The following is a 23,298-nucleotide window of genomic DNA, read 5'->3' as shown; positions in this document are numbered from 1 at the left end:
AAAGGGTTCCGGAAATGGTTCATAAATTCATCGCTATGGATTAGAACTATAAAAATAATATTTTTTTGTAAATTGTAATAATCAGTCTTCGCTCAGGTCCTTGTAGTAATATCTTAAGTTTTCAATGACTTTAGAAAAACTTTGAACTTACTAGGAATCTTGGGTTGAATCGATTTATGTTTTCGCGTAACTGATTCTGTGACTTGCAAGAAAAAATCTGGGAGTATATACTTTGTAATTGACCCTTTAGCATCATGTAGAACGAGGTTTCCGCTTTAGGGTATATTTTTATCAGGATTTTGGGATTTAACTCTTCATAGTGAACTAAAGGACTGCACACAATATTACTTTAATTACTTTAATCTAATCATTATATTTTTACCTGATAAATCAGTAAGTGAAGTTACGTCTCTTCCTCAGACTCATCCTCCCACTCACCTAATATTCTGTCCAACTCAACTATTTCCCTTAGGCTAGTGCAATAAGCTACATATCCACTGATACTGGTTCCTAGTTCAGTACGACCTATTGAATTGACTTTTTTATTTATAATTGTGAGCTGTAGGATTGATACGTAAGAGTGAGCTGTTTACCAGAGATATATGTGGAGAAATTTCGCAGTCAATTCTTTTCACATGTACTATTGAATTTCAGCTTATTTTTAGGCGACCTGTTGCAACCACTATATATTGTTTTTTGTGGTAACAGTTGTTTTGAATTCTTTAACTATTTATTAGTTTTCTTAGACATTTTACAATGAAATATAAGTTTTGGGATTTTATTTATTTTATTCAAAACTACTTTTTACTTTAAAATTCCAAAATCTATGATTTTTCTATATAAATGATTTGATGATAAACCGAATCAGAATATGTATTCAGTCGGACTCTAGGTTGTATTAAAAAGAAATAAATTTTGTACTTCACTTTCGAATAGAAATGTCGGAGACTACAGGCGGATTAAATTACTCCACAAGAAGATCCACAGTGAGGAAGTTCAAAAGTTGGCGAAAGAGCAAAACATCCAGTTAATGACGCCCGTTATAACAATATCGACCACTTTCCTATCTGGTTAGGCAAAAAAGGTGGAAAAAGATGGTGCAAACTATGCAAAAATCACGAACACAGTGTGTTTGCTCAAAATGCGATCTTCATTTATGCTGCTCAAATGCCAAAACTTGTTTTTATGAGTATAATCGTAGAAAGTAAAACATATTTTCTTACGTTTTGTATCTTTTTCATTAGTTTTTGAATAAAATCGTATCAGTGCCCTGAGGAACTCTTCATCTTTTTGCACCTAATTTGCAAATTAGTTTATGATGGCTGTTCTGAGTTTATTGGGTCATAATTAGCCTAACAAAAATTATTCGACAACTTTTTATTAGCTTTTTAAAGTTTGCGAATTTAGAGGGTTAAATTCGTTTTGGTTTGTCTTTTATCGATAAGAATTATGTAAAATCGCTAAATTTAACCGCATATCCAATACAATATTAGTCTCATAGTAATAGTTTATTTCAGACGCGGCTCCAGGGGAGTGAAAATACAATCCTGGGTATTTCCGCAGATTCTGACTGACCAGGATTATCGAATTTAGAAGAGTTAAGGTTCGAAACTTAATTTTAGATCGAAATTTTTCGTATCGTACCTGTGATAATCCTCCAGTTGCTACAACATAATTCAAATTGTGAATTCGTTATTAAATATATTCCCACCTACTGTATTTATTACACTACTCCCGTCTAAATCTTTTCAAAAAAAAAAACGTTTCCATTTATAAATCATCATGAAATATTTACATAAAATCTTTGTTTGCCAAAAATGGCCCAATTATTCAAAAATATGTGACTTTTATGAAATTTTCCGTATTACTTTTCAAATTAAACGCCATACAAAAGCTATTAAATTTCAATTTTATTGTTAAGTGCTGTGATGATTTGAATAAACACACATGGTATTCAAATAAACTAAACATTCAATATTTGTGTGGCAAAAAGATGCTCCTATTCAAATGTTACGCACTGTAACAATATACAAACACTCATGTTGCACGAGTATTTTCTGTATGTATTCAAAATAGTAAACACAAAATGTTGTTGTACTTGTAGTCGAAGTCGTCGTATGGATGGCCTTGTTTCTATCCATCCACATCCACAACATTCATTCAACAAGTGGCAGGCAGCCTTAAATCATAACACATCATATTGTGGCATATTGTATTGAATCGCAGCGCACCGTAATCTAGTAGATAGTGGATGGTTGGGTAGGTGGGTGAGCCAAAAGTGGGTGGGGTTGGGATGTGTAGCAACATTTGTATGTGTTGGTTGGTTGGTTGGCTGTTGGTGGTGGTAAAACTGTTTAGTTTAACACTTCAATCATTTTATAAACATTTTTGGTTTAATTTGCGTTTTTAATCAAAATTTAAATGGTTCCTTTAGATGTCTAACGACGGCCTCTTAAAATGTGTTCTAAACAATTTTCCTTTATAGTGTTTTTTTTTAGATTTTTTGTTATTTTGTCTATTAAATTTTGTTGTTTTTCTGTTTAACGCAATTTTATTTTTTTTTCTTCATTTCGTTTCAAGTCATTTATAATTTTTCATGTATGAATTTGTTGTTGTTGTTGTTTTTGTTGTGGTAATTGGGAATGGAATGATGAAATTAATTCATTTACATTTATGAGTTTAATATTCGCTGGTTCGTTCATTTAGAGAATTTACTGAGTCAATTCCCCCCAGTATGATTATAAATATGTACGTTTATTATGGCTGTAATTGTTTATTAAATTTGTAGTTTTTGTTTTTATTATTTTTTTTATTGTATTCACCTTGCCAGTGTGAGTTTTTTTTTAATTATTTAATATTTGTCACTATAAATTCATCATCAATTAAATATTGTTCGCTGTTAGTTGTGCATTGTTGGCGAATTATTTATTAAATTACAAAAAAGCCAGCGTGCATGAACTTTAAAATAATTTTGTTTTTATTTTACGTTATTTAAGTGTTGAAAAATATGTTTGAAAATAATTGCAATTTTCGTGATCATAAGCAGAATGTTTTTGTTTTCAGATCTTAATGCAATAAATATCTTGAAATTTATTTTTTTGATTTACTTTGTGTTCAAACAAATTTAAAAAAAATAATTCGTTTTTTTAGTCAAACAAATTTTTGTGAAAAATTATGGCCTGTTTCACGTTGTCGAAAGAAAAATGAGTCGAAAAAATTTGTAAGAAAAACACTCAGTTTTTAAAATTCTTTCGAATAGTTTTCATACAAATTTGTTCAATCAGTTTTCTTTCGACATCGTGAAACAGGCCATTAGTTTCATAAAAAATATTTTTCTCAAAATTGGATCAAATTTCTATGTCGTAGTATAGAAAGATCTTTGAAATTCAATTGGAAAGACTATTTATGGCCTATTTACAGAAATAGTCAGAAGGAGTGAGATCGAAAAAATCTTAACATAAATAAATTTTAATAAAAAATAAATCAATAAACTTACAGTTTTGATTTTTTCTTATTTTATTGAAATTATTATTACAACTTACAAAAAAGTATTATTTTTATAGTTCTAAGCAATTCGAACAGTTAGCCCATCTCCGTTTAAAATCACCACACTGTTGGACACCTCATTTGTGCTCTTTAATTCTATTTTAACAAGAGCCCAATAACTCTTCGCTGGGCTTAACCCCAAGCAGTTTGGAGGATTTGCCTCTCTTGGTAAAAATACCACATTATTGTTCTTGTACCACTCAAGACCAAGCTTACCATAGTGACAGGGTGCCAAATCAGGCCAAAAATAAGTGGACACATTAAGAAGTCTTATGAATGGAAGCATCTTCTTTTGTAAAAATTTGATGATGTAAATTTCTGTATTTATAGAGCCCTTTGTAACAAAAGTTTGGCTTCTTTTGCGGCAACTGCATATTGCTTGCCATACCAAGAACTTTTTGGGAAAATTTTCTGCTTTTGAGTCCTAAACTTTTCTACAACAATCCCTCGAGCATCAGCATCATAAAAATATTGACCCGGAAGCTGCGAAAAATCTGCCATTTGACTTCAATTTCCGTGCGCGGTCTTTGGCCTCTAAATTTTTAGCAGAGTTGCTGTCTACAAATTTTTGAGTCTTGTATGTTTTTATACCCTTCACCTTCGTGAGAAGGGTATATATAAGTTTGTCATTCCGTTTGTAATTTCTACATTTTGCATTTCCGACCCTATAAAGTATATATATTCTGGATCCTTATAGATAGCGGAGTCGATTAAGCCATGTCCGTCTGTCTGTCTGTCTGTCCGTCTGTCTGTTGAAATCAATTTTCTGAAGACCTCAGATATCTTCGGGATCCAAATCTGCAATAATTCTGTCAGACATGCTTTCGAGAATTTTGCTATTTAAAATCAGCAAAATCGGTCCACAAATAGCTTAGATATGAGGAAAAAACCAAGACAACCTCGATTTTTGACCTATTTTAGACCTATATCTGGATTACTAAGACATTAATATAGACAATATGGATATCTAATGATAGATATTTCAAAGACATTTGCAACGACGTATATAAGAAATTTAAAAAACAAAAACAAAATTTTTAAAATTTAAAAAAAAAATTTAAATTTAAAAAAAAATCGAAAAAAAAATTTTCCAAGAAATTAAAAAAACAACTGGAAAAAAATTAAATTTTGTTAAAATTAAATTTTGTTAAAAATTAAATAAACCTTAAAATTTTGAAGTATAATTTGGTGAAGGGTATATAAGATTCGGCACAGCCGAATATAGCACTCTTACTTGTTAAACCTGCATTGGTTTTAACTTTTCGTACCAAATAGTCCAAGTACTGAGCTAACCGGATGTGTTGGGAACTCTTTTGAAAATGCTTTATATTTATTGGCTTTAAAAACAAGTTTTCTATCAACGAACAAGTTCTCCCGCTACTGGTTAATAACATTGGAATCAGTTTGACGGCAGACCTTTGATTGTTCGGCCAACTTTTTGTAGGACCAAGTTTGGTTTTGTTGAAAATATTTAATAACTTTTTTCTCGTCACTCATTTTAATCAGATTAACAACAAATGAATATAATTGACATTAACATTAATAACTGACATGCTTTACAAAGGTAACTTGAAAAAAAAATCAAATAATACTTGGGTTAAAAGTTTTAATGAATAACGTGTGTTAAGAATTTTTCGATATCAGTCCTTATAAGTAAAGAAGGTAAAAAAATCGAAATAGTCGTGGGTTTTAACTTATATCTCAGACTCAGACGTGGGTTTTAACTTATATATCAGGACTATATCCAAATATCTTTATATATATAATTCTTCTGTACGTGTGTTAGTAACTAAACTCCTCCTTAACGGCTGGGCCGATTTCAATGAAATTTGTTGTGTGTGTTTATGTCGGTCCCTTGATGGTTTAGATTCACCTACATAGGATCAATGGGCATGGTACCTCCCATACAAAGTAAAAATTTATTATTGCATATGTGGAGTACTATTATAGTGGGAGTCTTCAAACTTTGTGTGTGCTATGGCAGAATAACGTTTGCCGGGACAGCTGTGTATGTATATAATATTCATGTTTGTAAGTTATGAGATTACTTCGGAAAGTTGATTTCAACAGACAGACAGATATGGCTATATCGACTGCGCCTTTTGACTCCGACTTTTGACAAAACAACTTAAGCGGAATTGTAAAATTTTTCAGGAAAGCGTCATGTAAAAATGCAGAATAACTAAAAATTGAGCTGAAACTTTCTCAAAAATAAACCTTGAATTATTGCAGGAATTAGTAGCATATTTAAAAAGTTTCGGTTGAAGCCAAATATTCAACAAAAAAATCAATAGTAAGCGATTTTGTTTTAAATCACATATTGTCACCTAAAATGCAAAATAACGTAACATCATGATGATGAGCGAATTCACTTAATTGTGAATAAATTCGTAAAGAATCCATTGATTTTTATGATCGCTATCTCATTTTGTTTCTATTACATGTGGCTTTGCGATAAGCCATAAATCTCAAGAATTTCTGCCGTTTTCGATTTTTCATGATTTTTTTAAAACAAAACAATTGGATATGTTTACATAAAAAAAATATTTTTTGCTTCAATTTGTTATTATAACTCCAAAACTACTGAGCCGATTGAAACGCAATATATAAGTGAAATATATACATAGCATGAGGAAAATATTTTCAAAATTCAATCAATCGAAAGAAGTACATTAAATACTAAATTTTATGTACATCAAACAAAAAAGTAAAATTTTGTGAAAATGAGCGAATTCACTTAATTGTGAATACATTCGAAAAGAATCCATCGATTTTTATGATCGATATCTCATTTTGTTGCTATTATATGTGGCTTTGCGATAAGGCCATAAATATGAACAATTTCTGACGTTTTCGATTTTTAATTTTTTGCTTTAATTTGTTATTATAACTCCAAAACTACTGATTCGATTGAAACGCAATATATAAACTAATTAAACATACAGATAAGGTGCGAATCACGATTTCTTTTCATTCTTGTTACTTTTTTTTTTTTGACTTTGAATTTTTCGAATTGTTGTATTCATTTTATTTGCCGTATAAATTAAATGGAATGCGTTTGCGTTGCCCACAATCGAAAAATATTTCTTTTGTTAAATTTTTTCGTTTTTCTTTTTTTTTGTTTCTGTTAATTTTATTTTATAAAAAAAGTCTCGAGTTAGTGTGTTGAAATGTGTGCTGTTCAACGAGACATGATTTGTTTGTTTATTTATTTATGTATTTATTTTTATTATTCTGACTGTAAAAATTGTATTGTTATTATAAAAAAAAATAAAGTATTATTTGTAACAGAATATGAAAGAATTGCTTCGTTTAATAGGTTTTATTGTGACAAGAAAATTGTAGATTTTCAAATTCAAAAAAGTTTACATTTTGTAGCTACATAAATATCTTCTTTGAAATATTCAAACATTTAATAATGAAGTCTTTTAATGCCCTGCTTAATATACATACACTACAAACATTTACTTTACGCTTCAGTTTTTTTTTATTTTGGCCATTCAGTAAGAATGAAAAAACCCGGGTGAATATAGAAACGAAGACAACGCCTTGTACGAAAAATGACGTAATGTACGAGTTTTTAATTTTTTTTCTTTGCGGTTTTTTAAACGTTTTGCACTGTGAGTTATTTTTTTTTATTAAACAAAACGTTTTTTATAAATTTTTTGTTAGCTTAAAAATAACTTTTATTTGCACATTTATTAGCCACCAAAATGTAAATAAATAAATAAATGCAGAGAGATATACACTGAACTACTACAAAATAGTGTTGCCAAGTTGGGGATTCCCCTTTAGAACTTGAAAAAAATCCCAGGGGGTATGAATCCATTAGGGATAAATGTTAAATTATAACCTTAACGACCACCATCAATTTCATTGAAAAATTACCAAGAGGTCCAATGTGCTGTTAAATTTTTTACTGATATTTTAATAAATGGTCTTCGGGAATCTACACCCCGAGACATCATCAAAATGGCCTGGAAATATACAGTCTCTTATTAGAGAGAAAATAGTGCTCAGAAGTAAATGACAGGATCTCGGTCTCCGAGACTTATGTTTCAATGCAACCAATATCAAATATATTGCAAATCGGAATAAGGAATCAAATCATAGAAATTATCTGCTAAACTTAGACCCAGAGCTTAAATTTTTACATAATTCACTGAAATCTTAATTCGGAAGAAAAACTTCATGAATATACATAGTTCATTCATGCAATAAACTCATTCCCAACAGCTTTATTCAAAGATTTTTATTTAAATACTAGCCCCGGCTTCGCCCGGTAGCATTTTCTAATGTTAGTTCTTCAAGTTTCTCCAACCCACGCACACCACCCTGTTCTTATTTATTTGCAAATAAAAAATCTAAATTTGTACTGCATACTTTAGGGAGCTTTTTTTATTACAGTTGACTGGACTCACAAAAAAAAGAATTTCCGTGTTTTACCAGGAATTTTTGAATTTTTTGCTTTACAAACCATCTCCTGAAAATTTCGAATCGAATAAAAAAAAATCAGTCAAATCGCTCCAGCCGTTCTCACGTGATGACATTACATACATGGACCATTTCATTTTTATATATATAGATAATTCATTCATCGTTAAATTAATTCGTCGGAGAATTCATTCACCTTCTGAATTATTTCATTTTTGTTAATTCAGACTTTAAAACTATAAAATAGAATCAAGACTGAATTCTTTCGAACCTTTGCTTAGCCACTACTCAGAAAACAGAATATTAGAGATCGAAAAAACTTAACACACGTTTTTCATTAAAACTTGTAACCCGAGTATTATTTGATTTTTTTTAAATTAAGTTGCCTTTGTAAAGAATGTCAGTTATTTTGTTTAATGGCAATTATGTTTATTTGTTGTTAATCTGATTAAAATGAATGGCGAGAAAAAAGTACGTACTAAAATTGATAAATATTTTCAACAAAACCCTACTTGGTCCTACAAAAAGTTGGCCAAACAATCAAAGGTCTGCCGTCAAACTGATACCAATGTTATTAAACAGTAAACGGGAGAACTTGTCAGTTGATAGAAAACCTGGTTCATTTGGATGGAATGGTCCGCATGATGTTTCTAAAGCCAATACATCCGGTAGGAAAGGTTAGCTCAGTACTGCGGTTAGCTCAGTACTCGGACTATTTGGTACGAAAAGTTAAAGCCAATGCAGGTTTAAAAATATACAAGGCTCAAAAAGTTCCTGACATGAACTCTGCTAAAAATTTAGAGGCCAAAGACAGAGCACGGAAATTGAAGTCCAAGTTTTATAAACAACATATTAGGGTATTCGAATTATTCGATTTTTTCTTGTTTGAATAAAACGAATAGTTCGAATAAGAGATTTTAACTTGTTCGAATAATTTGATCACACGTTTGAAATTAATAAAATTATTCGAATAATTTAATTTTTTTTAAAAAAGTAAAGAATGAAGTTTTGATGTCGGTTTTTTAATATTTTATTGTTAAAGAAAAACAAAAAATAACGATAAAGTTAACAATTCAAGTATTGATAATGTTAAAAAACATTCGAAAACAAAGTACATCATTAAATTTTCAACAGAAATATTCTGATCAGATTAACTCCCGAACTATCTACAAAACAATTGACTAGCAAACCCATCAGTTTTCATTTTGGAGCTATGCTTTAAAAAATTTGAGCTAGTTGGGCATGATCCTGAATTCAAATGCAATATAAACGTATTATGTTTATGTTTTATGTCATTCATTAATTCGGGTTTTAAATTGAGCAACTAATTCTTTAGTAAATTAATTATTCACTATTTCTAAATTATTTATAACAAATTGTATTATACATCAAGCTCTATCAAGGTTGCCGAATCTTTGCTTAATAAAGTGGTCTTGGGAAATTACACAATAAAGGAAATCTGTCCAAAGTTTGATATCATTGTCAGTGAACGTGGATAATTTGATCATGATTGATGCATTTACAAATACGCAAAAAGTTTATTATCATGTTAGACAAAGATGTTCAACGATATTCAAAATCATGTATAAGACGAACTCCATGCTTTTCTTGCAACAAAACGTTAGTTTGCAATATTTGTGTTTATCATTCGATTTATTAAATATTTTGCAACACTTACGTACGCGGTTAATAACATCACTTACATATATACATACATATGTTTTAAGATCATGGCATTCATCTATTTCAATGCAATCATTATAAATGTCATCCTCAATATCACTTTCGATGACCGTTTCAAAATCACATTCTCCATCACATTCAACTCCACTTTAATTTAAGTTAATATTTCGATTATTAATTGCTATTCTTCTAATATTTCGTCAGCTAAATAACAAATATTTTATTCCGTACCTTTTATTTTCATTGGTTCAAGTCCTATATTAAAAATTTTGAAAGATTTGTTTTTAGAATTGTAACTTCTTGCAGTAATATTTATATATTTATAGAAGGAGCTATCGGAACACTCATCTACAATGATCGAAATTACCTTTGTTTTTAGTTATTTGTCCAAAAACAATACAATTTTTGTAGTCATTATTAATTTGAAATTATGAAAAATTTTAGGCAATTTAATAAATTTAAATATATATGAACATTTATTCGTTTTATTCGATTATTCTACATAAAATTGTTCGAATAATTTTTAATCGAAAATGGTCATTTTTAAATTGTTCGAATAATTATTCGTAAGAAATTATTCGATTAATCGAACGATCATTAGTCGAATGAATACCCTACAAAATATACCTGCTGCATAATGGATGACCAAATGTACGTATGAAAAATTTTTCACAGCTTCCGGGTCAATATTTGTATGTTACTGATGCTCGAGGGAATGTTGTAGAAAAGTTTCGGACCCAAAATCAGAACATTTTCCCAAATAGTTCTTGGCATGGCAAGCAATATGCAGTTGCGGCAAAAGAAGCCAAACATTTATTACAAAGGGCTCTATAAATACCAAAATATTCAACAAGAAAAGGATGCTTCCATTCATAAGACTTCTTATTCTTAATGTGTCAACTTATTTTTGGCCTGATTTGACATCCTGTCACTACGGTAAGCAATGTCTTGATGGTATTTGTAACAAGAGAGACAAATCCTCCAAACTGCCTGGAGCTAAGGCCAGTGGAGAGATATTGGGCTCATGTTAAAAGAGAATTGAAGAGCACAAAAAACTTGTCCAGAAGTGTGGTAGATTTTAAACGGAGATGGACTACCTGTTCCAGGGCACACTTAGAAAGGTGACTGCGATGAAACAGCTGATTATTTTCTTTATTCAGTTTGAATTGTCAATTCACTTGTGGTTTTTGTGGCGAAAAATATAACAAACCCAAAAGCAAAAACAACAACAGGCAACTATGACAGTTCACCTACTTTTTAACAAAAACAAAGTACCAGTTATTTTTGTATTGTTGTAGTGATGCAGTCACCTTTCTAAATATGCCCTGACCTGTTCGAACAAAGTGATAGAAAACTCAATAAAAACCTTAATGGGTTTCCGGAAAAGGTTTATAAATTCATCACTATTGATTAGAACTATAAAAATAATATTTTTTGTAAGTTGCAATAATAATTTCAATCAAATAAAAAAAAATCAAAACTATAAGTTTTGTGGTTTATTTTTTATTAACATATATTTAAGATTTAAGATTTTTTCGATCTCACTCCTTAGTGATGTGCTTCACTAACCTTGACTTTTCGTGAAATTTTAAATTTTGTGCAAATATTTGGAATAATTGAAAACTTTAGGATGAATGTTTTAACGAAAAACATTTTAGAGTTTTAGAGAATTTTTTAGGTTTTGTAATTTTCTGCATAAAAAATGCCTGGCAACCATGCTACCGAGAGTGATAATAGAGAAATAAACTAGAAAGAGGAAGTAAAGAGCAAAAGGAATTGCAAAAGTTTATTAAAACGCTTATAAATTCATACAACAAATTGTAGTAGGTACATAGTGATGGTAATTAACAGTTTAACAAGTGCTTAAGCAGGTTTAGCTTTGCCGCCTTTTCAACTAAAAATGGCAGTTGAATTGTACAAATTTGTCTATGAAGTCATGCGAAATAACAGTTTGAAAATTCTTTTGACTTTTAAGTCATTCGTTTGTTTAAACGATGTCTACTTACAGATTCATGGCAACAAGCTATAAACAAAAAAGAATTGGCAATTTTTTGAATTTAGATATATTTGAACAAATGTAAACCTCATTAAGTACTACTGTTTAAAACAACTAAGAATTGAGAAATCAATTGAATAATGAATTAAACGTAGTTTTAATAAAATGTCATAGTTTTGATATCAAATTGAAAATGTTTTGAAATCAAACCATTTCTCAATTGTCAAATGGTCAAAAGCTATTTGAAATATTCAGCCCAATTATGAATAAAAAATTCCGCGGGAGTTTGTTCCCCAAGATTTTGTACCCATTGAATTTGAATAGGAAAAATGGGAAAAGGGAAAAAACTCCCGGGGAATTGTTATTCATAATTGGGCTGATTAATTACTTCTATAGCTCAATATGTCTATTAATCTAAATCTTATAATAATTTAGTTTATAATTAATTTAATTTACTTGTCAAAACCCTGTCAAGTATCTGGTAAAATGATCAGCAAATAAATTTTCTTTGGAAATTTACAATTGTTGCAGTTAAAACAATAATAAGAAATACAATATAATATAAATATGTATGTATGTACACTTTTTTATAACATTCAATAATATTTTATTCAGATTTTATCCGCAATGGCTGGCGGCATAAAATCAATAAAGTGCTGCCTCCATAAATTGTTTTCATTATTAAATTATTTCACATTGTAAGGGTATTTGTTGCGGTAGCTTTTTTGTATTTGCTAGTAAAATATCGCATTTTTAACTGAAATTTAATATGAATTCATGTATGAAATTTCACATTTTCAATAAAAATAAAAGACATGTAATCCAAATTAATAAAGATTAATTAACTTTTCATGTTTGCTTTTTTTCTTTCATGTTTTATTTGAAAGATAATTTTGTTTAATAAATATCAAATGTCAATGTTTTTTTACACTTATAATTATTATATGTATTTTTATTTGATTTTTAAAACATACATACATAAATATAATTCATTTTATTTAAATGTTTGCACAATTCACACCCACTATGCCACTATGAAAACATTTAAATAACAATTATTTGTGGCAAGTTACCTTAACTTACATATTTCTAAGTCAGCATGATTTACACGATTCATTGTATTAATGTAACTTTCATTACTATTATGTACAGTTTCATTAAATGAATGAAACTTTTCATTACATTAATGTAAAGGGGTTAAAGTAACACTTTCCTTCCTGTTACGAAGCGTTTTTCTTTCAGTGTAATAACGATATTTGTAGAATTGTTCTTTGGAATACCATATTTAATTTATGTTAAATATAAATTTCCGGTTTAGTGGTCACTTTTCTAACCACCTTATCTAGAGTCTTTAAACAAATTTTAGTGACATCTATGGGAATTTTCCTAAACAATTAAATCTTTTTAAGTCATCGTTGTTAAGGTTTATGGTAAGACTTTGCCGTCAGGTTGATCTGGTTAGATTAATATATTAATTTGAAAATATTGTTAACCGAGTATTTCTAAGAGGTTTTCCCGCATTCAATAAAAAAAGTTCAGAGTGTTAATTCAAATTCAGTGTTATTATGTTATTTAGTGTTTGTTTTGTTGGCTTTTGCTTGTGCTATACTCTTTGATAAATAACGTAAGTGATAGAGTGGTTAGATTACTAACCACTGTGACTGAAATAGGTTTTATACAATGTATTTATCTACATAATATTATGTTATTTTGTAAGGATGCCGCGTGTACTCAATGTAAATTAAAGATATTTTGTTCGAAGGTATGGGAACGTGTTTGCAGACGAAGAACAGAATTATTCGAAGCAAGTCGATCTGATGATCGTGCTCGGTGACATACAATAGGGACTCCAGTCAAAATATGATGGAAATTTTAATTCGGATGATGGCATACCTCTATAAAATTTAGCTAATACTTCAGTTAGTGACTTATATATACCCAAACTGCTGTGGTGAAACCAAAATGGTGAAAAAAAATTGTCGATTGGAAGAGACGGTTGATTTAACAGAAGGTGGGGGTATACCAAATGATATAAACAAATTGGAGAATGTCTCACCTACACCGCTATTTCGTTAGTTTTGTTCAGAAAATTTAGTCAAAATTATATGTTTTCAAACAAATTTATAAGCTAATGCGTATAAACCCCATGGTGGTTAATAAAATAACCACCTTATTCCATAAAAACCTTTAGCTGTATTTTTATTTTTTCTTATTTTTCATAATATATGAACCCTAAAATTAAAGTAAAAATGCAATTGTTTTGATTATAAACTTTTACACATAAAACTGTGACTGAAACAGTTAAAACCATAAATTACATAACTGAATAACTTAGTTTATGTTCAAACATTGTGGTATCAGTATTTCAGATCTAGTCATCAGAATTTCTATAATTTTTGGGCCGAATTTTTAACCGAAATTTATACACCAAAATTAACTTTAAATAGCTCAAATATAAAGGGAAAACTGGTTTTTAAACAAACAATACTGTTATATTCGCCTCTGCCAAGTTGTTTTTATACCCTTCAGCTTCGTGAGAAGGGTATATATAAGTTTGTCATTCCGTTTGTAATTTCTACATTTTTCATTTGCGACCCTATAAAGTATATATATTCTGGATCCTTATAGATAGCGGAGTCGATTAAGCCATGTCCGTCTGTCTGTCTGTCTGTCTGTCTGTCTGTCTGTCTGTCTGTCTGTCTGTCTGTCTGTCTGTCTGTCTGTCTGTCTGTCTGTCTGTCTGTCTGTCTGTCTGTCTGTCTGTCTGTCTGTCTGTCTGTCTGTCTGTCTGTCTGTCCGTCCGTCTGTCTGTCTGTCTGTCTGTTGAAATCAATTTTCTGAAGGCCCCAGATATCTCCGGGATCCAAATCTTCAACAATTCTGTCAGACATACTTTCGAGAATTTTGCTATTTAAAATCAGCAAAATCCGTCCATAAATAACGGAGATATGAGCAAAAATCCGAGACAACCTCTGAAAATTTCATCAAAAAACACAATGTATTGCATGCTTTGACAAAAAAGCAACAAAACGTATGTTTTTGGATGTACATGCTTTGCGTATTTTGTTTTTTTTTTGTGTTTTGTTTCTTTTGGAGTTGTTGTTGTTTTTTATACAACTAAACGTTTGTTTGGTTGTGTGTTGGTTTTTTTGACAAAAAAGCAACAAAACATGCTTGGATGTGCATGCTGCGTATTTTGTTTTTTTCTGTGTTTTGTTTCTTTTGGCGTTGTTGTTGTTTTTTATACAACTAAACGTTTGTTTGGTTGTGTGTTGGTTTTTTTGACAAAAAAGCAACAAAACGTATGTTTTTGGTGCATGCTTTGCGTATTTTGTTTTTCTTTTGTGTTTTGTTTCTTTTGGCGTTGTTGTTTTTTATACAATTAAACGTATGTTTGGATGTGTGTTGGTTTCATTGGCTTGCGTATTTTGTTTTTTCTTTTGGTGTTTTGTTTCGTTTGGCGTTGTTGTTGTTTTTTGTGTTCTTGATAAATTTAGGATGCTGTACGCTGAAAGTGGACAATGTACATATATATATACTAATTATAAAAAATAATAATGCATCCACAACAAAGGTGAAGGGTATATAAGATTCGGCATAGCCGAATATAGCACTCTTACTTGTTGAATTTGTTTTTAAACGTCGGACGGAAGGACATTTTGTTGCAACCTTTTTTTGTTACCAATCGCTCGTTTTCAAAACCGATTCCGACAATGACTGGTTTCTATGACAACCCCGAATTTTCCCATTATCATTAACAGACATTTCTGATCAAAAGTTAAACGTATTTTTTGTAGATGTATTTTCTATCTTAATATAAAATTTGGCATTTGAATAACAAATGAATTGTTGGTTTTGTAAGACGAGATAGCAAACTTTGGGCGACCTCCTTTTATAGTCCACATTCCAACTACGAATCAACTTCGAAACTTCACAGCTCTGACGGTGTTAAATTCCATTGATCTCCAACCGTTCATGAGCTATTTCCAAAATAAAATGTTTCTAAATGAATTTGATAATGTTTTGAAAATAATTAGTCAATAATAGCTTTCTCAACGAATTTATTCTCATTTTGAGAAATGCCTCTATTCTCAACTTGCAAACATTATTTTTTTCAAATATCTTTTTCTTTTTTTTCTTTTTGGATCAGCACTCAGGGGATGAGCCCTATTCATGCAAAGCATTGTGTTGGAACTAGGAAAACATGATATGGGAGGGAGGAAAAAGGGATTTATGCGGTTAAATATTTGTTATGTACATCAAATAAAAGCTTAATAGTACTGTTATTTCAATATCTACAGATAATCATTATTAATGGGAATATAGATATTTCTAAAATGCATATCATTAAAAAAGTAAAAATATTGACTATTTTAAAAAATATTTTCTATTAAACTGAAAAAGCTCCTAACAATTTATCCCTAATTAAGAAAATATTTGAACATTTAAACATATTGTTACGATAATGCAATATCAATTTGAATATGACGGTTTGTAACGGCTGTTTGCAATATCGTGTTCATCAATATTTCCATCGGTACCACTTCTACTTATTATTGTTTATATGTATGGCAACATTATCTGTAAAGCTGATTTAAAAGCTCTGGGTGATCACTGTAGAAATGGATAATACTAGAATTTACTACAAGATGGCGCTGTGTATATAAATAGTAGCTAGTGTTTTTAAAGAGTGTGTAGTAAAAGAGTGCGACTATTTAAATGTTTGTGTAAATTTGCATAGAGTTGTCACAACTTTAAAACTACTTGACGCTTTAATTTGCAATTTAAAAGAATTCGGTTTATTTAAAGCAGGGAAGCGCAAAACGAGAAATTGTAGTTTGTGTGCATGTATGGGTTAAAAATAAAAAATCCGCAACAACATCAAGCAACAGAATGAAATATTTGTATTATTACGCTATATTGTTTGCAACTAAATGAGTTATTTGTATTTTTTACGCTCTTGCTGTGTGTTTTGCTTAAGGTACGGTCACACACAGCTAATATTTGACGTTTATCGTCAAATATTTCATTGCCTGAATCTGACCACAAATAAAATTTAGAGCAAACAACAAAACAGATGATTTTAGTCAAACAAAATTATTTGTCGGCAAACAAAATATTTTCTTAATGTGAACAAAGTGTGACCACTAGCTACATAAATACCTAAAAAATATATAATTTGATCTTGCAAATATTTTTAAGGTTAAAGCACTTATTTCGAATTGTAAAGTAATCATTTTATTAGAGATTTATTGAATTTTGTTATCATATATTGAATTTAATTTTTCACTTTTTGTTTGACCAAACTGCTGCGAAAAAGAATCAGTAAATATATTTGCCGTGTGGTCACACTATATCAAACACTTTCATAAAATAATTGTTTGATCAAATAAAAAAAAACAGAAAATTATTTGCTCAGCATGGCGGAAAAATAAGAGGAGATTATTTAAATATTTTTCGTACTAAATTAAAGACACAAATTCACTATTTTTTTTTTAAACATAAATACATATTCAATATTTCTTGAATATTTGTTATTTAAATTATTTTCACTAAATAATTGCATCAATAAATGAAGTCTTCTTCTTCACATAAAAGTCATTCAGCCTAGGATGACATACTGGGAGAAAAACTAATTGAAGACATGAAGTCTATGTTGCGATTTTTGTAATTTTATGCGATTTATATTTTTATACGTTTAACATAGTCTGATGTTTGATTATTTTTTATTTATACATGGAGTTTGTCTATTTTCAAAATTTAAAATTGCTCATATGAACATATGGAATATTAACTGAAATTTTATACAGATTGAATTTAAAATCAAAGAACATTTTTCATACATACATAAATAGTATGAATTGATTGTAATTAAAAAATAATTCTTAAACAGTATGATCTGTTTAATTTTTTTTACTACAGAAGAAGAGTATGTCTAATAGCATTTTTCACTTTTCTGATTTTAGTATCATAAAAAAATTTTTATTATAAATTTTTAGATAATGCGATTGAATTGGAATTAATTAAAAAATTATGTAAAAAAGGTAAACATTTCCATAAAATTTAACAATATTTGTGAACATGTTCTTATTCTGAATGAAAAAAGTTTGGAAAAAGTCGTGTTCGATTAATAATATGTATTAAAAAACCAATAAGCATTTTTACTGGAATTCAAGTTGATAGCAAGTGTAATTCAAGCCTTGAGTTATAGTCAAGCAATTGAATTACAGTTGTATTACACTTTATTTCAATAGCATTCTCCAGTAAAAAGGAAACATAAATTCAAGCCATATGTTTTTTGTTTGAAAAATATTTAATATTTCAAATATTTTGCAAGTATAAAACATGATTACATTTCCATTCAATTTCAATTATGAATTTTGATAGTAATATAATTTAATAAATAAACATTTAATAATTATATTATTAAATTGTTCAAGCTTGTGTTCTTTTCGCGATTTGTTTTCATTATTTAGCGATTTTTAATTTAAGATATAGCAACACTACTTTTGCGATAACACATGATGCAACAGCTGTTATTTGACGCTGTTTGATCTTGCAAATGAATTGCAAGATCAAATAAAAAAATACCCAAAATGCAGGAAAATATTTGCTGTTTAGTGGTCACACATTGGTCACATTACAAGAATGTTTTCATATTGGCAAATAAATTTGTTTGACCAAATTCAGCTGTTTTCTTGTTTGCAGTGCAAAAATATTTTCTGTTCAAACTAGAAACATAAAATATTTGACGCTTAAATAAAAGTACTGAAATTTCATAATTCTTTCAAATGTAAAGCAAAATCTGGTAATATTTTACTTTCTAGAAATGTCTTTTTTATTGATGAAAGAAATTAAAGTTGTTTTGCAGCTTTATTTAATAATTATTTAGAACAAATATTACCATAAATGTGACCACAAGTCAAATATATTTTCCCCTTTGTGTGTTTGATAGTATTTCGGTGTAGTTTGATTAAACAAATATGGCAAATAAATGTGTACAGTGTGAACACAAAATCAACCCATGAATTATTTGATGTAGTTTTGATCTAACACATGAAACATCTTGTGTCAAATAATTTGCGTAGTCTGACCCTACCTTTACTTTCGGGTTGTGTACGTGTAAATTCACGAAAATGTTCGTATTCTCAACAATATGAACGCCTACCAATGATTTAAAGGAAATAAACCACCGTTTTTAAATGGTAGAATAGTATTTAAACTTGAAGGGAAAATTGCTATCGTGATATTACAATGAACTTTTCATTCACAATAGTTGATTTTGTACGTAACTGAAGTTTGTTGTTTACTAAATTCAAATAAAATTCCCACGTTGCACAGTGGTATGAGAATAAAAAAAGATGGAAATAAATCTGTAACTTCTAAACCCTTACGCCGATTTGAATGAAATTTCACATGCGCAAAGAGGAAGTGTAGTAGAGTTTAAGTTTTGAATTTGGACCTCATGAGCCCACCAGGAGCGGGACCAGGGGTTCCCAAAGTAGGACACCTCGGGTATGTTCAATTTTTAAAATGATCCTATTTCTTCGTTTGTGTTACGATTTAAAATAAATTGCACATTTAGAATCTCCTCGTCGATCATCTCTATCAATTATCTCTTATAGCTTAGGAGATATTCGCATTTGAAAATTTAATTTTCAACATTTTGACCCACCCTACTCCAGTTTTTTGGTGACCGCGGTTCCAAATATTCCCCGATTTTATCCATTTTTCTTTTATAGAATTAACAATCTATATATCAAATAAAGAAAGAAGTGTTTAAAAATCATGGCTGAGTCCAAAGTTATATTCATTTGAATTTAAAAAAATAACAGTGCTAGATAAATTCTCAGCGAGTTGTTTAGTTTTCCCTAATTTATTTGACACGTAAAAATCATAAGGTAGACATGTTATATCGGAATTTTTTCACGTGAACAAAGTTGATGAACGAAAAATGGGAACATATTTCATGTGAAATATTGATTCGCGATAGGGGTTTATATCATTTGTGAAACGATTATTGCCCAATAAATCTCATGTTTGAATCTCAAACGTCTATTTGAATTATGCTATTGAAGGGGCGTGTTTAAGCAGAAATATAAAATAGTTCGAGTTACAACAAAATAAACTAAAAAAGTGGCCACTGACCTCTTCTATACCATCAAGTAATTATATCTCGTGGGTGAAATTAAGCAGTGAAAACAAATTAATTTGATAGCATGACATTGCAGTTGGCAATGTAAATTTAAACTTTAAAGTTGTCTTATAATGATCATGTTTTTGTTGCTTTGTTTTCATCTCAGAGAACAAAATCAAATCAGTTGTGGTGTTGTTGTTGTTTTTATTCTCCGCTGTTTTACCAACACAACCAAAGCTTTGAGGATATGTGTTTGAGCACCACTGCTTTAACACATTGACTGCCAAGGCACTTTCAGCAAATAAGATGCTGGGGGCCACAGGATTTTCTTTGGAATTTTTTATGGGATACTGAGTTAGAAAAAATACTCAGTACAAGTTCTGAAAGTGATGAAGAATGTGAAGATTACAGTTTTGATGAGAAACTTCCAGACAACATCGAAAAAATTCTTAAAATCTAGCACTATTGTCTGACATGGCTAGAGAGAATAAAAGTCGTGTCGGACATATGTGTCCGACGTGGCGTAAACCGCATAGTGCAGTGTCACACATATGTGTCCGACGTGGCAGTCAATGTGTTAAAGTCATCCTCGACCACCTGTTTCAAGCAGCTCACTCATTTCACATAAATTTAGCAACGAAAACAAACTAATTAAGCAGACAATGTTCTATTTTTATTCGAAAGAAATAATTCATAATTCAATTTTCAAAATCATATTAAATTGTATCTCTTAACCATTCCGTTAACGGGTTCATTACAAATTCATTCCTTTGAGAATTAATTCTTTATAGAATTAATTGTTTATTAAATCATTAAAATGTTCTTTAAATCAAATCCATCACAAAATAGCTTTTAAAATGTATTGAATGATTAAATTTTTCTTCAATTCAAATAGCCTTAAGTCATTTATTTTCAATTAATTTTGTTAATAATTAAAAAACAAAACACAACTGAAAAAAGTTTTTTTTTAATTAGTTCAACACTGAATGAATTCTATTTAAATAAAAGCCTTTAAATAATGAAGCTAAAGAATTTAATGTTGGGCATGGAGTTATGATTATGAAATGAATGGCTGACAATTTTTAATTCCTAATTAAGCTTAAAATTGGATTAAATTATTCGAATCTCTGATTTTAATAATAACTAACTAATTTATATAAATGTTTTTTTTAGGTTTTCTCTAATTTGATTATATTAAAATAAAAATTCATAAACAAAACAATCAAATTAACAAGAACATATAATATAACTCAATTAAAACGCAGTTATTTAAAAACACAAACATTCAGTCATTATTGTAACAAATTAGTAAATAAATGTAAATTTCGAATTTTTTCCATTTTATATACAGTTGGCCAAAACAGTAGCAACCAAAATTAATTTTAAACAAAAAAAATCAGGCAAATTTTAGAATGAATTGTTAAACAAATTATGATCAAATAGAAATAGCAAGCAAACCTTGTTGTTGATAATTATGAAATTCCGATGAATCGAATTTCTCACTCGATCTATAAAGTTGGCCGGGTGGAAAATCTTTTTATTTCATGTTCAATCACATTCAAATATTCAACAAGTAGTTGTGGGAGAATGGAAACAATTGAATTTCCATACCAAAGTCGTATAGTTGGTTGTTTGTTAGGAGGAAGTAGTTGGAGGGGTAGTCGGTATTTTGATTTTATTTAAAAAACGCACACACAGTTGTACACAAAATTGTTTGATTTTTTTTTTTTTGTTTAATATTTTTACAAAAAATTTTAAGCATAATTAACAAATTATAGAAAAGAAATAAACAAACAAAAATGTAAACATAGAAAATAGTGCGTTGATGGTAGTTTTAATTTTATAACGCAGTGTTCAAAACAGATTGTTGGTGGTTTTTATTTATTTAATTTTTTTTTAATTATTAGGATGGTGTTGTAGTAGTAGTGGTAGAGGTAGTGGTGGATACAAAAAGATACAGAGAAAAATTTATTTATTTTTTAATTATTTAAAACAAAATAAATACATTTATACATAATTTTTTAAATGTTATTATATTTAAAGTGTGAAGTGATATTTTCATAAAAGATACCTAAAGCATAATAAACTATTATTTAATAATTTTATTCTTTAAAGGAATTAAAATTGCTGTTTATTGCAAGTGATTTTATATTTTTGTTTATAATAGGAAAAAACCATAGCCATTGAACTGAAGGGGAAGTTTCAATATAGGAAAAACTAATCTAATACTTTATTATTTTAATTAATTCAAACAATTAATTTTTCTCTCACTTGAACTGTAAATTGTAATTATTAAAAGATTTAAAATGGCAATTTTCAGGTTTTTATTAAATAGTTTTTAACATTTACATACAATTTTATTTAAAACTTGATGCCAGTTTGTGTTTTTACAAAATAACATTAAATTTGTTTCCCGAATAGTAATGTAAAATTGTACAAATTTAGATAAAAAAAAAAATAAAACTAAATTTAAGGTGACAAGTTCTCAGCGCACAGTGGGGCAGAATCAAAATATTTTGAAAATAAATCTGATTTCATTATATTCATAAAAATCTTAGCCAGACCTATCAAAAACATGCTTCAGTGTGCTATTTATATATTGCAGTTAGCGAGATATACGCAATTGAAATTTTTTTTATTTTCAAAATATCAGAAACAATTTATTTATATCCAAATTTTCCAATAAATAAGGACATCATCACAAATCCAAAAATAATCGATTTTGAATTTTCGTATTATTTTTGCCGAAAAATTTGTCTTTGCTTCCAATATAAAACATTTTTTTAACGTTTTTATAAAGGCACCTAACCAGTGATAACTTTAAAGAGCCTAATATATCTGTATTAGGCTGGGTCGATTTGTATGGACGATCAAAAAGTAAAAAATCGTATAGCAGAAACGCATTCTACGGAAAATTCTAAAAAATTTTCCCCAAGAAACCATAGGTCTAAAATCAAATCCTATCTTGCCAATTTTGTCTTTTATCCAATAAAAAAACTATTAAAAAAATATGTAATATGTAAATATTAGGGTGATCGATTCTTCGACATTTTTTAGAAACCGGTTTTCGGTTTCTTCGAAAAATTGCAATTTAATATAAACCGGTTTCGGTTATAATAACCGGTTAACCGGTTTTTTGCTAAAATATTAAAATATGAAGAAAAAAGTTTATTTATTAAAATAATAGAACAATTTTGATTACTTCTTTTAACCTTCACAAAGTCTTCGGCTCTAATTTGAACCATTTCGAAATTAATATTTATTTTTTTCGAAAAGTGAGTGGTTGATAGTTTATGAATTTTATTTAATTTCAAATGTCAATAACTACGTTAGGTTTTTAGAAAAACAAATTTGCAAAACGAATATCTATAAACTTGTTTGGACTTATGGTCTTTGGGTCATATATGACCTGGAGCAGAAATCTTGAAATTTTGTTACACACAATTAAGTTAAATATTTTCAGAGCTTTGGTAGCACTACAATATATCTTTGGTAGCTCTCA

General features: G+C 29.2%; 1 protein-coding gene across 4 annotated transcripts in view; it reads right to left on the bottom strand.

The window, feature by feature from the left end:
• The window catches only part of scrib (scribble), a 444,246-nt gene that overhangs the window by 280,437 nt on the left and 140,511 nt on the right, over nt 1–23,298 (bottom strand). For all 4 annotated transcript variants that reach the window (XM_065515081.1, XM_065515077.1, XM_065515078.1 and 1 more), the window contains exon 8: nt 21,255–21,329. In XM_065515081.1, the coding sequence (XP_065371153.1) occupies nt 21,255–21,329 (75 nt within the window). The remainder of the gene's footprint in view (nt 1–21,254; nt 21,330–23,298) is intronic.

This window comes from Calliphora vicina, chromosome 1 (assembly GCF_958450345.1).
Source record: "Calliphora vicina chromosome 1, idCalVici1.1, whole genome shotgun sequence".
In the NCBI taxonomy this organism is placed as follows: Eukaryota; Metazoa; Arthropoda; class Insecta; order Diptera; family Calliphoridae; genus Calliphora; species Calliphora vicina.
Note: the sequence above shows the minus strand (reverse complement) of the source record. Positions and strands in the feature narration are given on the sequence as shown.